General features: G+C 40.5%; 1 protein-coding gene across 1 annotated transcript in view; it reads left to right on the top strand.

The window, feature by feature from the left end:
• The window catches only part of ME1 (malic enzyme 1), a 154,265-nt gene that overhangs the window by 85,413 nt on the left and 51,293 nt on the right, over positions 1-17,559 (top strand). The window contains exon 6 of the mRNA XM_029047350.2: positions 10,607-10,710. Within this exon, the coding sequence (XP_028903183.1) occupies positions 10,607-10,710 (104 nt within the window). The remainder of the gene's footprint in view (positions 1-10,606; positions 10,711-17,559) is intronic.

Raw genomic sequence — 17,559 nt, 5'->3', positions numbered from 1 at the left:
TAGCAATTTGTGAACCCAATTTAATGAATAGCAGGTGGGTGGGCTTAACATTGGATCAGCACATAATGAATAAACTCCCTCTAATACTGTCTAAAATAGGTATTCTTTGTAGGACCATGAAGTGATATTAATTTTTTTATGTTTATCAAACTTAAATTTTGTTAACTTGAATCAATCAGTAGTTTTTGTTGAGCACCCACAGAGTGCAGAGAACTTTATTAAGTGCTTGGGAGGGTACGTGTCTGCCAGTTCTGTTGGATTGTACTCTTCCAAGCATTTAGTACAGTGCTCTGCACATAGTAAGTGTTCACTAAATACCACAGATTGATTGACTTCAGTTAAATTAGTAGATCTGATCTCTGCACTCAAGGATCTTACAGTCTACTGGGGGAGACAGACACTAAAATAAATTATAGATAGGAAGAAGTGATAGAGTATGTAAGATATGTGCACAAGTGCTTTGGGAAGGATATAAATTGGAGATATGAGAAATTAATTAGCCTGAGGTTTCAGCAACCCCAGGAAGCACATATAGGGAATGCATTTTGTCTTTGTACTGTCCCTTCGTCTTGTCTGTCCTCACATTGACATCCCCTTACTCACATACTCACTCTTTCTTGCCTGGAATTTCTTCTCCCTTTCATATCTAATAGACCACCACTCTCCCCATCTTCAAAGCCCTTCTAAAATCCTGTTTCCTCTAAGACAGAAGTCTCCTCTCACTGGAGGGGCCTGATTCCTAGAAGCCCTCCCTGACTAACCCCTCATTTCCCCATCTATTCTCCCTCCCTCTTGCACTTGGATTGTCTTCCCCTCACGTCCTGCCCCATAGCACTAATGTACATATCCTTACACTCTGCTGCCTTTCCTATCTGTAATGTTTTTTAAAGTTTGTCTCCCCTACTACACTGTAAGCTCCTTGAGGGCCATATCATGTCTAACAACTCTTTTGTACTCTCGCAAATGCTCCATGTGCTCCGCACACAGTCAGCACTCAGTAAATACCACAAGGAGTTTACAATCTAGAGTGGAAGACAGACTTTAAAATGAATTAAAAATGAGGGGAATGGCAGAGTATAAGACTATGTACATAAGTTTTGAAGGGTTAGGGGTGGGGTGAATACCAAAGTGCTTAAAGGGTACACACCCAAGTGTGTTGAGTGGGGAAATGAGGAGTGAATAAGGGAAGAATTTTGGGAGTAAGGGGAGGCCTCTTGGGGAGCCAGATCTCACCCATGAGAGATTTATCTCAGTGCCCCTGGGCATAATATAGTGTACTGTTGATAGATAGTGATAAATTCAGGTGCCATTTAGTCCCCACAACTTCTGCATTAAAACAGCGTATCACATGCACCCTCAGGATAAGGGAATTTATAGCTGGAATAGACTGGAAGACCTTAAGAAAAAAAAGTATTGCTTGTCTGCTTCTTCCTTCCCAAGCAGAATTAGAGACATGGATGTGTTCCCCTAAGCAAAATATATTTTTAACTTTGGCTTAGATTTTCCATAACTCCACTTATTTAACTTTTTGGATACTTGAAAGCAACTGTATTTCATTAAAATTTGAAAGTCAGAGTAAGAATAGTAGTGACGAGAGGTCCTTGATTAACTGGGTTCTTGATTAACATCTCTGTTGCCTTCAACTGCCAGAAATATCCCAACCCAACACACAGCCTTCTCCTTGTCTGTGCTATGAAGTGTTTAGGTTTTAAAATGCTTCAGGACTATTCAAGCTTGCAATTCTTTTTAAGCCTACTGAATTTTGATAACGTCTCAATTTTTCTTTAAGCATATTTGTTAAGCACTAACTCTGTGCCAGGCACTGTACTAAGAGCTGAGGTAGATTCAAGTTCCTCAGATTGTCCTACCTGGTGCTCACAACCTTAATCCCCATTTTACAGATGAGGTAATTGAGGCACAGATAAATTGTGACGTGCCCAAGGTCACACAGCTGACAAGTGGTGGAGGAGGGATTAGAATGCAAATCCTTAATTCTCTATCCTCCAGTTCAACTCAAAGCCCCAAACTAATTTATCAGAGAAAGCGATTTCCAGTTTTTAATCTCTCCCTTGTTGGTTAAGCACTGCAGTTTTTCTGAATCGTAAGTGCTCAATAAATACTATTGAATGAATGAATGAAAAGAAAACTTGAATTCTCCTTGTGAATCACGTTAGCAGCACTGTGGAAAAGGAAGTGTTTCTCTATTAGCCACTCTGTCTGCCTGTCACCTACAAAAGTGAAAAATTGTTCATTTTCAAGCATTATATTCCGGGAAGCGTTACGTCAGCTAGCTTTTGCACTAGCTACCCTTTTTCTTACTTGGTTAGAGAGCAGAGACCCTTTACTGTTTGTTGGGTCTGTTATTTCTTTTAATGGTATTTGTTAAGAGCTTACTAAGGGCCAGGCACTTTGCTAAAAACTGGGGTAGATGCAAGGTTGGACATAGTCTATGACTCACAGTCTCAATCCCCATTTTACAGATGAGCTAACTGAAGCTCAGAGAAATTAAGGGATTTGTCCAAGGCCACACAGAAGATAAGTGGTGGAACTGGGTTTAGAACCCAGGTCCTCTGGACTCCCAGGACCACACTTTTCCAGTAGTCCATGGTGCTCCCCTATTTTAATCTATTTTTTCTAAAATGCTTTATAGGATGCTTAAGAGATTTTTGGTACTTAAGATAAAAATGACACTATGTTTACAATATTATACTATGTGTCAGGCACCTAGTAAGCACTTAGCAAATACCAATATTATTATTACTATAAATGCTTTGTTCCTTGAAATAAGAATTTCAGGGCGATTTTGCTGTAAATCACACATCATTAGGAAAAGGTAGTTCAAACCTTCTGTCATTCTGTATCAGCCTTGGTTACCTCCCTGTGAACTTAACTCCAAGGTCACAGGACAGACTGTTTTATAGATTCCTGCCATTATCGGAGGAATTTTTTAGTTTGTAGACTCCCACCAAAAAACTGTTGTGCTGCATATATGTCGTCAAAAGAACCGATTATACAAATCTGGTCAGATTACTTCATGGCAGATTTTTTTTTTATCAGTAGGCTAAATGGTAAAGAAAAGAAAAAAGAAATGAAAACCCTTTAAACATCTTTTCCCAATTCTGCTTTTTTTTTTTCTTAGTCAGCTTTCAGCAAATCCCACGATATCCCCCAGCCATGGAGAAATGGTAGAACTCCAGGGCTGGCAGTTGTGTTTAGCACACTGGCACTTCAAGTCCAGCAACTCAGGAGCTGCCAACAGATTATTTAATGTATCTGTGGCTCAAGGAGCAGCTGGGATGTGAAGAAATTCCAGACTTCAGATGTTATATTTTATTTATCCCGCCTTCTGATGACTTGGAAGTTTAGCCAGCAGCTGGGAGCCGAAAAAGCCGAGTGATGCATCTTGGGAGAGAGACCTTGGTTGACCAGTAGATTTGGATTTCAGAATAAGCCTAGATCTCTCACTGAGGTGGTTCTGGGGGATGTAGGTTTGCCACCTAAGTGATACCTCAAATCAAGGCTTCAGAGGCTTTAAAAGATGGAAAAGGAGACTTCCAGGCCTTACAGAGTCTTTGGGGGAGAAAGGAAGAGAAGACTTACACAGAGGAGCTCTTTTTTCTCCCAGCTCTGTGGCCCCCGAACTGGTCAGTTCACTGTAGGACCTTGAATGTATTGCTCCTTATCACTTCTTCCACTCTTTCCACCCCACTCATTATCACCACCATCAAAATCATCATCAGGTTTTTTTGATTTCCTACTGTGCACAGAGAACTGTATTGACAGTCAGCTAGTGCAGGACACTACACTGGTTACCTACTGTGTGCCGAACACCAGGCCAAGCACCTGCTCTGTATACAATACTATACATTTATAGGGAATTTAGGAAAAGTCACAGCCTTTACCCTTGAAGTGTCCACCAACTCAGTTATATTGAAATAATTATAATTGAGATATTTGTTAAGCACTTACTATGTGCCAAGCACTGTACAGATGACTGGGGTGGATACAAGCAAATTGGGTTGGACACATCCCTGTCCCAGGAGCCGGGATTAGTATTCATAACCTTCTGATTCCCAAGCCCGAGCTCTATCCACTACACCTTGCTCCTTCTCATTGTACTCTCCCAAATGCCTAGTATAGTGCTCTGTGCACAGTAAGCACTCAATAAATATGATTGAAGGGCCTGTCATAAGTAGGACTCGTCATCTCAATTTGCCTGTGGAATATTCCCATCAATTGAGAAAATGAGCAAACTCTGGGTCATTAGGACATTTCTCCAAATTTATGGAAAGCCTCCCAAAGGAGGCTGTCTAGTCAGCTTAGAAAGATGGCCCCAGCTCCTGAGTTCATTCATTCTTCCAGTTGGCTGATAATGGTAGGAAAGGGAATCCCTCATTTAGTGAGGGTTGATGGGTTGTATAAGTGGCAAGCGTCCTAAATGGTCTTATGGTTGGGTGAGAGTGACTGTTTATTGGATGGTCAGACCCACTCTTCAAGCCAGGCAAAAATCCAACCAATTCAAATCACAGACTTTGTCTTCATATTCCTGCCCTTATTGTTCGCTGAGCATTCATTTTACAGATGTGAACTGATGTATAAAGCCATTTTTAACAAATGAAAGGAGTCATTATCTTAAATTGAAGCCCAATGAAATGTGCTGAAGCTACAATCTGCAGGGTTAGTTTTCAAGTCCAAACTCAAATTACAGGGATTTCAGTTCCTTTTCTATATCCATTCACCAATGCTGGTGCAATGATGGCCGAAAAGAAGGAATTGTAGTTGCGTGTTGACAGTTACAAACTTTATTTTTTTTTAACCCTCCATTTTAGAGCTAGGTTAGTGGTGCTCAGGAATGCACCTTTACAATAAAATCATTTGTTCACCTAAATGCTTTAGAAAAGGAGAAATGACTTTTTAAAAATTTAGCAGGTTGTTAAAATCAAATTTCATAGAGACTTATCCAGTAAAGGAACATCTCCGACAATGAGAGTACTTCTGAGAGCCTCTGTTGCAGGATTGGATGCTCTTCTTTGGCCTTCACAGGCTAGAGCTCTTTAACAGGTCGTATAATAATAATGATGGTATTTGTTAAGTGCTTACTATGTGCCAAGCACTGTTCTAAGCGCTGAGGGGGATGCAAGGTAATCAGGTTGTCCCACATGGGGCTCAAAGTCTGAATCCCCATTATGTAGATGAGAGAAATGAGGCACAGAGATGTTGTGACTTGCCCAAAGTCACACAGCTGACAGGTGGCAGAACAGAGATTAGACCCCTTGACTGCTGACTCCCAAGCCTGTGCTCTTTCCACCGAGCCACGCTGCTTCTCTATATTCAGTGTTGGGGTCCCATGGGTCTCAAGTCTCCTGTGCCAGAGGGGATATTAGGGCATCACCAGACCCAAAGAGTACCCAGACCAACCCCGAAGAACACCCCCCAGCCCAATTTCCTGAAGAACCCAGCCTATAAGAGGTACTTCTCCACATTTGTGGACTGTTCCCAATACAATCAATGGTATCTTTTGAACGCTTATTATGTGCAGAGCAGTGTACTAAGGACTTGGGAGAGTACAACAGAATTAGCAGAAACATTCCCTGCCCATAACGACTTTAGACTAGAAGAGAATAAACAGAAGAAAGAGGGAAAACTAAAGAAATTATAAAGGTTTTTTCACAGGTCCGTGTTCCCCATCAGTCATATTTTAGAGATTTGATCACAGTTGTTCCCCATCAGTCATATTTTAGAGATTTGATCACAGTCAAAATGGTGTTCTGTTTGAAGTCTTATTGTCACTCCAGTTTTTCTCTCCAAATATCTGTCTTGCTCCCTCGTCATCTAAAAGTATACACCTTTAAAAAGTCCTGTTTACTTCGATCTTAATCTAGTCTGAAAGGGACATTGGTGTCACTGTGATCTGTGACCAACTTTTGCTTCAATTCTGCAACAGGGGAAAAATTCACATGAATATGCTGTGAGTACTTGTAAAATTTCTCAAGCCTGTCATGCGCTCACTATATTGGAGTTGTCGTAGAGAACGGAGAGCAGAATCAAATTTCTAAAAGTAAACAGTGTCCAGTGTGGATCTTCAGAATAGTTATGAGGTACATACTTTATCTTACTGCTTCAACATAGCTTAGATGTTCCAATTAATGAATTGTAGTCGACATGTGCAGAAGCTTTATTATTTCTACAATACAACATGCTCTGCTTTGGCCTATTTTATTTTTCATTAATTGTGGCTGACAGTTTAACTACCCCTCAAGTTCCAAGCATTGTGTCCGGATTAATCTTTGAGTATGTGGTAAAAAATGTGTGAAGCAAACCCAAACAGAGCAAGCAATAAGCAAGGGTTAAGTACCTTTATACAAACAAAGCCCTGACCTTTAGTCAGTAAACAAATTAGAGTACTTAAAGCAAATATGGTCTCTGAAAGGCAGGCTGATTTATAGATAAACACTAGGTAAGACAGACCAAGATCGAGGAAGCCAAATTTAAATTTGAAGGGAGCTCCACTGAAATCACTTGGTTTGAGTTGGATGTGTGTGTGTGGGGGGGGATGGGGTGGGAGGGTGTAAGTGGTGAGGCCTAAAGGTAGAATAAGAGGAAGATTTTGTGATGTCTTGTGAGCCTTGGAATTTTGGGATCTGAACACAGGGCTGGGAGCTAAGAATTCCAAGTTGATTTTCATTCAGAGTCCGACTTCAGCAATTCTCTTATACTGTACTTTCCCAAGTGCTTAGTACTGTACCCTGCACCCAATAAGCACTCAATAAATATGATTGATTGGAGCCAATACTACCAGATTCCACTTCCTGCAGACTTCAAGCGTTTTCCATGTTCTTCAGCCTCTCTTCCCACCCCTGCAACCATGGCCCCAGTATGTTTTGACCAACTGTGGTCAGCAAGAGAAGAATTGATTTTTCCCAATTAAGCATTCTGTGCTTTTCCTCAGTAGCCTCACAGTGAACAATGGTTCATTGTCTTAATGATATGCAAACAATAAAGGAAGAACATATATATGATGCAGAGCTACCTTTATCACTTATTAGGTAAATCTCACTATCTAGAAGTAGTGAAAATTACCTTTAAGTAAACTAGTGTGCATTTTTCCTAGTTGAATGTGATGGTGAATTTCCCTCTTTGGAAATAGGGTTTTTTGGGGTGGCAGAGGCCCTCTTATTTGGCTTGCATCATAGAGCATGCTGGAATTATAGGGTCTAGTGATCATAAACATGCCTAATGTTACTATTGCTTGTAGAATTTGAAATACCAGCCAAAGCCAATCACCACTATTTTAGAACTGCCTGTGGCCCAGGAAGGCTTACAGATCTAGTGCTAGCCTCTGTTGAATACCAGACATTTTTTCCTAATCCTCACACCCACATCCTCATTGCTCCTTCCTGATGAACATAGGGATTCTACAAGGAGATTCCAAAGCCAAATTTGAAAAGGGAAAAGTGCTAAAATGGGTTCTTTCTATACTTGCTGAAACATACCATTCACATGGTCTTCAGTGTCTCATTGGCCTGGCTACTGGACCTAAATTAGAGCCAGGTGCACAGGTCAAGCTACACCTGAACTTTGATTGGTGTTCTGACTAGCTATAAGTGGGTCTAAGTAAGACAGTCTTAATGGGTCGCCCTTTCCTCACAACCCCAGAGGTCTGTATGCTTTAATGTGTTCAGGTGGTGCTTCAAAGAAGTCTTTGTTATTTTACACCGCCAATTCTAAGTGGACTTGGATGATTTCTGGAATATCAGGAGCCCAGAAAGCCATTCCTTTACTTTTTATTACTTGGTGAGAAAAAAGAAGGGTTATGCATGTTAACGTTTGGCCTCTGGATTTCTGAATTCAGCGTCTCTTGATAGTGTCCATTTCATTATGGCCTGGTTATATTATAAATATCTCTAGAGTTAGGTTTTTTTATTAAATGACCTTTACTCCCAAATTAATGTCTAGTTACCGGAAGAAAAGAAGAGGTGTGTTATAAGGAGATTACATTTCCAAATGAGGGGAAAAAAAGACACCAGCTGGGATTTGAATTTCCTTTGTTCACAAGAAAAAAATCAGTCACTAGGTCAGCAGGACATATCCATTGTTGAACAGAACTTTCACGTTATTAGTTGTTTTGGAGAGCCACAAAAGTCAGCAACAAATATGTTAATCCCTCAAGATGTGTGAATAGTTTGTGGGTTAAAAAAAACCTAAACTCTGATCCACTGTCACGGCCTGGGTAACAGGATAATGTGTTAAAGCGGCTTATTCATTCTTCAGTGCTCATTTGAAAAGATGCAGCATAAAGGTTTGCCACTCATAGCTTAGCAGTGGCCACTGTCCTTTTCAGCTGTTGAATGTTTTCTTCTTTTGTCCCAGATCCAGGTTTTACCATACTTTATTCCAAACCTCATCGTGAAAGAATGGTTTGGTTGTCTCTCTCTGAATCGCACCATTTAGCAGGCACTGAACTCTAAATTAATTCCAAGACTTCACTGAGGTCATGCATTGAACAGCAGTGGATTATGGATCGCTGAACTGATCTTTCCTTATGAGACTCAGCCCAGACCTCATGGTTAAGTAGAATTCATTCTTCATGGGAGCTCTCCATTTGCATTTGCACTTAAGCTAATTTCTTGTAGTTATCTAAATATCTAAGATGTTCAGTTCTGAAACTCAAGAGTAAACTCCTCCAGATTGTTAATTCTTGGGCAGGAAATGTGTCTGTTATATGGTTATATTGTACTCTCCCAAAGGCTTAATACAGTTTCCTGCACACAGTAATTCCTAAGTGAGAAGCCTGTGAGAAGGCAATGTGGCTTGATAGAAAAAACACAGGACTGGGAGTCAGGAGACCTAGGTTCTAATCCTGGCTCCACCACCTCCCTGCTCTGTGACCTAAGACAAGTCACTTAACTTTTCCGGGCCACAATTTCCTCATCTGTAAGATGGAGATTAAATATTTGTCCTCTCTTCCCCTAAGAATGCAAGCCGTAGACAGGACAAGGACCAACAACCCGAGCATCGGCTGCAGGGTAATGTGCCTTTTTATTGATTTTTCCAGAGGTGAAGAACAGCAGTGTTTTTGCTAACCCTAACCCTGCCCACTAATGATGCCAGACAGGATAACCCCCGTTCCCAGAAGCCTCACCCCCAAAAGTTCTGGCAAGCAGCGTGACTTTCCGGAAACTTACCACGATTGGGGTTTACTGCACTTTTCTCTCATGATTGATTCTTTAGAGAGAATATCTTTTACAGAATTGTGGACTAGAGTAGATTGCTTAGAACCACCATTCCATTCTCCTGACACATACATTGTCCTCCATTGTCCTTTAAGTATTTTTAAGGATTGAAGTAGATCATCATGACTCCAAGCCTTTCCTAAGCTATTCTCAAAGATCTGGAGCTGGTCATTGAAATCCAGTCTGCCCCTGGAGAAGGATTTCTTTCTGAAGAGGTTTCTTCTCATTTTAAAAAATGAGCATCGTGACTCCTCCAGCATACGCTATATGAAGGAGACATAGAACGAATACCTATTGCCAGATCACACCAATTTCTGACTTAAACTTTGGGGAAAAAAAGCACACCAGGATTGAGGTTGCATTCCATCTAAAAGGAGTGGAAAGTTTGGCACCGTGTTTCTGTGAGTTAGTGCTGCAGGGAAGAGAAATCATACCTCCAGGAGAAGCTGAGTGGCCAAGAAAAGTAAGCCAATCTTTTATAAGAAAGGAAGTCTACGGTGCTGGGATCAATATTAGCCTCTTTCCCAAATGACAATACAGCTACAAAAGTATTAAATGGAGAAAGTTACCCCCTGCTAGGATTCCTCCCTTCAAGCCACAACCATTTCCTTTCTTTGTGAACAAGCTGTGGTAGTAGATTTACACTTGCTATGAGCTAAATATTAACTAGAATATAAAATTGGCACCTGAAAAGCTATAAGGAAGTGATGTTTCCCTATTTATTTGTCCCTGGCCTCTGCACTTTTGTATATTTGAGTGAGCATTCAATTTATTATAGTTTTATTGCTTGTATTTTCTAACTAGCTCCCGTTAGAGGGTAAGTTGCTAATCAATCAGTGGTATTTATTGACTACTTACTGTATGCAGAGCACTGTACCAAGTACTTGGGAGAGTTCAATATAACAGAGTAGGTAGACACATTCCCTCCCCTCAATGAGTTCACAGTCTAAAGGGAATTCTTATGGGCAGAGACTGTGTCTATGTGTCTGTTGTACTTAGTGCTTAGGACAGTGCATTTCACTCAGGTGTTCCAAAATGCCATTGCTACTACAACTATTACTTTTAGAGCAACCTCCTCCTATTCCTGTTAAACACTTGAATTGGGTTGGGCTATGACTTTTGTTAAGATTCAGGATGATTTTTCACTGCTGATGCAGACCTGCTTTACCTTATGAATTTCAGGTTAAGAAGTAATCATTTCCTCTTAATGTTAATGATGAGTTTTATTCAGAATTCTTCTTAGTATTTCTGGTGCATACTTTTACATTCAGCTGAATGGCTATTCATTCTAATTGGGTATTTCCATACAGGAAATTGCAAAGGAGCCACAGTGATGGGTTGTCTTATACACTCAGACTTTTTTTTTGGGACAGGAGTTGCTTAAGGATCCTCTGTACATCGGACTGAGGCACAAAAGAGTGAGAGGACCAGAGTATGATGATCTTGTGGATGAATTCATGGAAGCCGTGACATCCAGGTACCTATCGTTAATTCTTATATTTAGAAGTCTTAGTATTTACTAAGTGCTTACTGTGTGCAGAGCACTGTATTAAGTGCTGGTAGAGAATGCAGAGGTGGCACATAGGTATGATCCCTGTCCCTTGTGGGCCTCACAGCCTAAGAGCTTATGTGGGGAGGAGGGATTGTAGATAGGCGCATCAGGATTAACGAAACATTAAAATACAACACCAACATATAGAAAAACAAACTCAGTCACTCCTCCAGTGAGGAGCATGCTGGGAATAGGGAGCTTTGCTGTCCAGAAGGAAGCCCGCAGTTACCAAGGTGCTTTTCTTGGCAGAGATGGAGGAATCCGGGATGGGGTTCTCATTGGACTTTCAAAAGGATGAGATTTTTGAGGGAGGCTTAAACCTTAAATAATAAGAAAATAATCACAAGGAAAAACTCTGGAAAACAATCCTGAGATCTGCATGAACCAACTCATTAGAGCACAGGCCTGGGAGTCAGACGGTCATGGGTTCTGATCCCAGCTCCGCCACTCGTCTCCTGTGTGATCTTGACTTGCTTGCCCAAGTCACTTAACTTCTCTGTACCTCACTTACCTCATCTGTAAAATGGGGATTGAGAGAGACAGGGACTCTGTCCAACCCAATTTGCTTTTATCGATCCCAGCGCTTAGTACAGTGCCTGGCATATAGTGAGTGTTTAACAAATGCCATAATTATTACTATAATTATTACTTAGGAGAATTTCATTTACTCCCATGTTCCCAAAACTCCCTCTTCCAGGCTTTCCAGGACAACCATCCTCATCCAACACATAGACCATTATTGTGTAAATTTAGAAACGTTACCACTAGGTAGTTTTTAAGTGACCCTGGAATACTGTGCAGCTGAGTTCAATAGTGATGCATATTCGAATCGAGGGCCTTGTCTTGGCTGATCCTGTCATTTTTACAAGGCATTCTCTGGTTTACCTGTAATTTAGTAAACAAGAAATCTTTATCTATGCACTTTAAAAGAAAATCTCATAATGTATGACAGCTGGGTACCCCAACAACTTGGCACTGTCAAACAATGTGATATGGGAGTAGATGGTTGGGAAAAAGCTGCAACAGACAAATCAACCTAGTCTCTGGCCATCGGCAGAGACAGGGCAAAGGCTTTGAGAAGATCAGAAAGGATTATAAAATAGAAACTGACCAACAGTTAGACTGCAAGGGAGATTATTGACATGCTTACGAAGAGGTCATGCATCAGCCTTCTCAGCCTGATTGGCCCACATGTAGTAGATCATACTACAAGGTATGATAATTTTTAAAAATATTTAAGCTGGGTTAAATAAGGCAACTCTTAATTTTATTCCTTCCCTATCACATTTTCCCGAATGTAGCTGAGTGGCCTTGTTTTCTAGTTTTTATTTCACTTTGATTTCAGTCAGAATGTACATTTGGGCATTTGATTATTTGACAGAGAACAAAAGTGAATGTAGATTCCTTTCCATTTTCAAGTGGTTTTGCAAATTTGAGAAGAGAAGAGTTAATAGGAGTTTGATTGTCAAAATAGGAGCCATCAAATGTAAGAGGGCTTGTTTTCTCCCGTTGCTTCTCATACACTTAGTGAGGAGATGTGTTTCTGCACAAACTGTGCTTTTGGAAACAAAGAGGAAAAACTGCCACAGGACCCCCTCTCAAATGAGGTTTTTAAATTTTTGCTTTAGAAAAGCATGAAACATTCAGTTTTTCTAAAGTAATAAATAATGAGGCAGCTCTTTGATATATCACATTCCATCTTGTCGTCTTTTGAATAAAAACTAATAGAGATCCTAAGGATTCTAAAGGATATATTTTGGGAAAGTGGTAACTTGAATTATGATACAGGGCTTTGGCCATAGAAGTTTCTTTGAAAGTAGATGGAATTTGCTAACTTACAAAGCTTCTATTTGGCTCCTAACTTGGGTTACTCAATGATACATCCTTTTACAGGAAAGGAATTAAGTTATTTGTTAAAATTTCTGATTCACAGTGGCTACCACAGAATCCTTTCTCTGAAATTAGGTTAGGGAGACTGTTGCTATCTTGGGTGGCATTTTGATGATCATATTATCCTCTCAAGACAGATCTCACCAACTTTAATAAGGGGATCAGAGAAGAACCAGCTAGAAAGAAGGTGGTCATGGCCGGCCTTGATTGTTCCCGAGGCTTCCTCTGGCCAACTCACTCCCAAGCAAATCTACTGCTCCTGAGAGAGTAGATTCAATTCCTCATAATGGGGGAGGCAGGGGGGAATCTTCTCCCTAGCCCCTCCACTCCCACTCCATTTTTGCCACCACTAGGAATAGGGACAGCAGGACTCATTTCACACTCATCATTTGACATCAAAAATGGCTAAATGGAAATAACACTGATAAAGGTGGATAGAACTGGGTTGAAAGTCTTTTGCTTGCTAGCTTATTGGGTGCAGCATTCCTCCTATTTCATCAGCTCCTCCATTGGCTTTCCGCCTCTTGTTTGTTTTGTCAGATATTATCCTCTCATGCACTGTAAAACATTTTAAGACGACATTTTATGAGATTGCTGAGCAATTGGTAATGTTTTGAAACCGGGGAGGGAAATAAAGATAAACTGAGCAAGTTGGTTTATAAGAATATGATCACCATATTAAGCCCTCACAAACTCCTTCAAATGAATCCTACTGGCAGTAAAAGTAATTCTGAACCAGAGTTTTCAGAGAGCCCTTCTATTAAGTGACTAATAGACTCTAGGATATAATAATGTTGGTATTTGTTAAGCGCTTACTATGTGCCGAGCACTGTTCTAAGCGCTGGGGTAGACATAGGGGAATCAGGTTGTCCCACGTGGGGCTCACAATCTTAATCCCCATTTTACAGATGAGGGAACTGAGGCACAGAGAAGTTAAGTGACTTGCCCACAGTCACACAGCCGACAAGTGGCAGAGCTGGGATTCGAACTCATGAGCCCTGACTCCAAAGCCCGTGCTCTTTCCACTGAGCCACGCTGGATATGTGATAGCTGTCTAAAATCCCTTAGCAGACACTGTTAGTGATGCCTATTGCATTCGTACATCTTCAAGGTGGATTACCACTTCTAGAAAAGGATTATTTTTTTTTATGAAAGTGGGCATAAAGCAGCCATTCTACATATTTAATCCTTATTGGTAAACTCACTATGTTCTTACAGTACACATGAATGTATTTTAGAGGTAGTAGAATTATTAAGTGCTTACTGTGTGCAGAGCACTGTAGTAAAAGCTGGGAGAGGTATGTTTTTTAGGATGCACAAATGTTTATGAGCCTTGTTATCAGTGGAGAGAAAAATAATCATTTATACTAGTAAAACAGTCCATCCTTATTATTAAGAGCAAGAACCATGTCATTTACCTGTATTGTACTCTCCTAAGGGCGTAGTACAGTGTTTTTTAGAAAGTTCTGTTTATTTGATTGTCATTGCTCCATTACCAAACCTCAGAGAAGTTGGGATCATTGTCTCCTCCATTTCAAAATGAAATACTTCTCCTAGAGATCCATAAAATTTCAGAAGAATAAGTGCATTTAAGTTTTATGGTAATGGTTTCTTGCTAAAGCTGAATGATGCAAAGTATGATTTACATTCTGGGTTATTATCCACTTGTGAACATGCAGAGACTTCATGCTGGAATTGAATCACCTGAGAGAGGGTTGGTACTTAGAATCGTTATTAACACCAATCACACTTCTTTCTTAATTTTTTTGGTTTCATTGTTTGGTTGGCCATTTCTGTGTAGCTATTTGTCAATTTAAGAAGTCAATCAAATATATTAGGCTCCAATTGTGTGCAGAATACTCTATTAAGAACTTGGGAGAATACAGTATAATAGGTGTAACCTCTGCCCTTAGAAGTTTACCATCTAGGAAGGGAGGCAAGCACTAAAAGGATGTAGAGCTAGGAGAATGGTTCAGTGGTAGAATTTTCACCTGCCATGCTGGAGGCCTGGCTCTTTGGACTTGTCAGTTCCGGTAATTGTTTATATTTACTATCTTACTATTTTAGCAGAGTAAAGGTTGGCTATTAGTCTCCTATGCATGTTCAGGAGTTTCTGACCAATCAACATCCATTCTGTCCCAAGGGGTGGCCAAATAATTGAGGGGGAGAACTTTGGGAACAAGTTGCAAAGGGGCTAAGGGAAGACCCAGCTAGATGAAAGAGTTCTCCCTTGTTTGGCGTGATATTGCTAAGATTGAGGTCCTCATTGTTCCTCCATCTCCTGGGATGGCTCTCTCTGGCTCACCTTGTCCCCCTGCCCCTCTTCTCCCAGCTCCTCTTAACCTCACGACTCTGCTTCTTATGCTACCTGGTAGGGCTCTTTCTTTAGTTCTAATGAAGAAAAAGGCCAGATCCAGCCAAGGGCAACAGTAGTAACTAGAGCTTTTACCCATTCAACTTTATTTAGGAAAGGATTCTGGATAATGTAATAGATACTGTTGTTCTGAAATCATGAGAAGTTGGAAAAATTCTCTAGTGAGGCAAAGGCCAAGTGTTCAGAAAAAGACAAAAAGCTGTCCTTAAATGCACTTTCTTGAGGTTCCAAAGGGTTTCAATCTTGCTGTTTTCAGGCGCTGATGTTTTTTAGAAAGTAGACTTTTCAGATTTTAAGTACACACCATGTGCTCCCTGATCTCCCATTACATTTCCCAACTCAGCATAAGCCAAGAAGCAGGCATAATTTCCCCTTGGCAACTTGAATTAATTTCTAAGCATTATGAAAATTACATTGACATTTTTTACCATTGTTAAATAGGATTGATCAAGGTCCCTGGCTAGTCACTTCAATTCTGTGCAGAAATTTAAAATTTTTTTCATTAGTTTAACTTCAGGGTGATAACTTGGTTGCACTGTGAAAATTTGCTAATTAGTTTGTTCTCCTGGCCATTGTATGGAAATGTTTTGTTTTAAGCACTCACTCTATTCCAGTGCTTATTCACATATCCGTATATTTGGTTGCTTCCTTTACCTGGTATTTATTTTAATGTCGGTGTTCCCAGCTGGAGTGTAACTCCTTGAAGACATGGATTATGTCTACCAACTGTATTGTACTCTCCCAAGCATTTAGTATAGTGCTGTGGACCCAATAAGCATTCAGTAAATATCATTAATCGATTTAACTCCAAAGCCCAGAAAAATCTGGGACGGGCTGTGCTTACGAATTTACCTCTGAGCCCCATGTGGCACAACCTGATTACCTTGTATCTACCCCAGTGCTTAGAACAGTGCTTGGCACATAGTAAGCACCTAACAAATACCATCACTATTATGCAGAGGACTATTTAGATGGGCCCAAGGCAAACTCACTGCTACTCAGATTAATCATTAGAAGCACTGTATTTAAACTCTTGGCATAGGTACAAAGAAAGAAAAACAGGGGCCCTACCTTCAAGAAGATTACAATCTAATGGACCAGCAAAGTCCCTCCAGAAGCTCCCAGATTTGTTCACTGGCCATACTGGGAGAAAACCTGTTGTTGAGTCTCTTTAGAATGCTAGCCACCTTTGGCCCGAATTCCAAAGACACATAAGAGTGGGGTTTGATAAAAATGACTTGTGTTGATCCCCCCCCAACATGGAGGACCTGGGTTCTAATCCCAGCACCGTCCCTTGCCCGCTGCCTGACCTTGACCAAGTCATTTAATGTCTCTGTATCTCAGTTTCCTCATTTGTACAGTGAGGACTAAATACCCGCTCTCCCTCCTACTTAGACTGTGAGCTCCATGTGGGACAAGGATTGTATTGAACCTGATTATCTTGTATCTACCCTCATCAGCCGCTCACTATTCTCAACTAACCATAAAGATATTGGTACCCTTTATCTTCTATTTGGTGCTGGGCATTTAGTGTATCAAGAAGTGCTTAACAAGTACCCCAGTTAATATTATCATTCTCTTTTTTCCCTTCCATCTGCACCTGAGAAGGCCTGTGTTCTCATTCCTGATTGGAAACCCTCCTGACCATTTCAGCACTCTAAGATTCACAGTAAATTTCTCCATCCATGCACACTTCTGCCTTTTTCCCTCCATTCCTTTGCTATCTGTGGGACTTTGTGGCTGTCACATTTTTTCCACTAAAATAAGCTATTCAGGTTTCAGATTTAGAGTTGAAGAAAACAGTCTTAATGTTAGATCGACAAAAATAGTTCGTGCAAAGAAAAGGTCTTATGCAGCACATTGTATTTTGATCACTCTTTCTGCTGAAAATCTCCAGCTGTCCAATCAACAGTTCACACAGCCTTGTCCCAAAGGAGGCTTATTTGTTCTGAAGATTGAAAGTAGTTAGAAATAAAATATAGAAATAAAACTATTCTGATGTTCTATTTATAATATTTTATTCTGGCCTGTCTCCTGCATTCAATTAAGATGCTTGTGATCCATGTGAGTCAGGGAGTTTGATCTCCATAATACCAATTGTAACATGTCACGTAATTTTATCTGACTCAGAGAATCATTCGTCTCTCTTTAATCTCAAGTTAAGAACCTCAGTCCTTTGTTTTGTGACGCCTGTGCAGACCCCTCAGAGCTCAGATAGCGGAGACTTTGTCTTCTGAAAATTCTGAGGAGTATACGTGGCATTTTTAAAATGATAGCACAGTCAGAGGAGTTTCCTAGAATCCCTTTCCTGTCTGCACTCCATCCCTGCATCATGACTAAGGGAGCAGACTGGTTTGAAATGGGAGCTGGCAACCTAATGAACAAATTGACCTTTTACCCATGAAGACTATTAATTTGGGGACATAATTACATTCCTTCACTTAAGGAGTCACTGGATAAATAACTGTCCAATTAAGAGGTAAGCTCTGTGTGGCCACCAGCTAGGCTAA

The sequence above is a fragment of the Ornithorhynchus anatinus genome, chromosome 19 (assembly GCF_004115215.2).
Source record: "Ornithorhynchus anatinus isolate Pmale09 chromosome 19, mOrnAna1.pri.v4, whole genome shotgun sequence".
Taxonomy (NCBI): domain Eukaryota; kingdom Metazoa; phylum Chordata; class Mammalia; order Monotremata; family Ornithorhynchidae; genus Ornithorhynchus; species Ornithorhynchus anatinus.
This window is presented reverse-complemented; position numbering and strand designations above follow the sequence as displayed.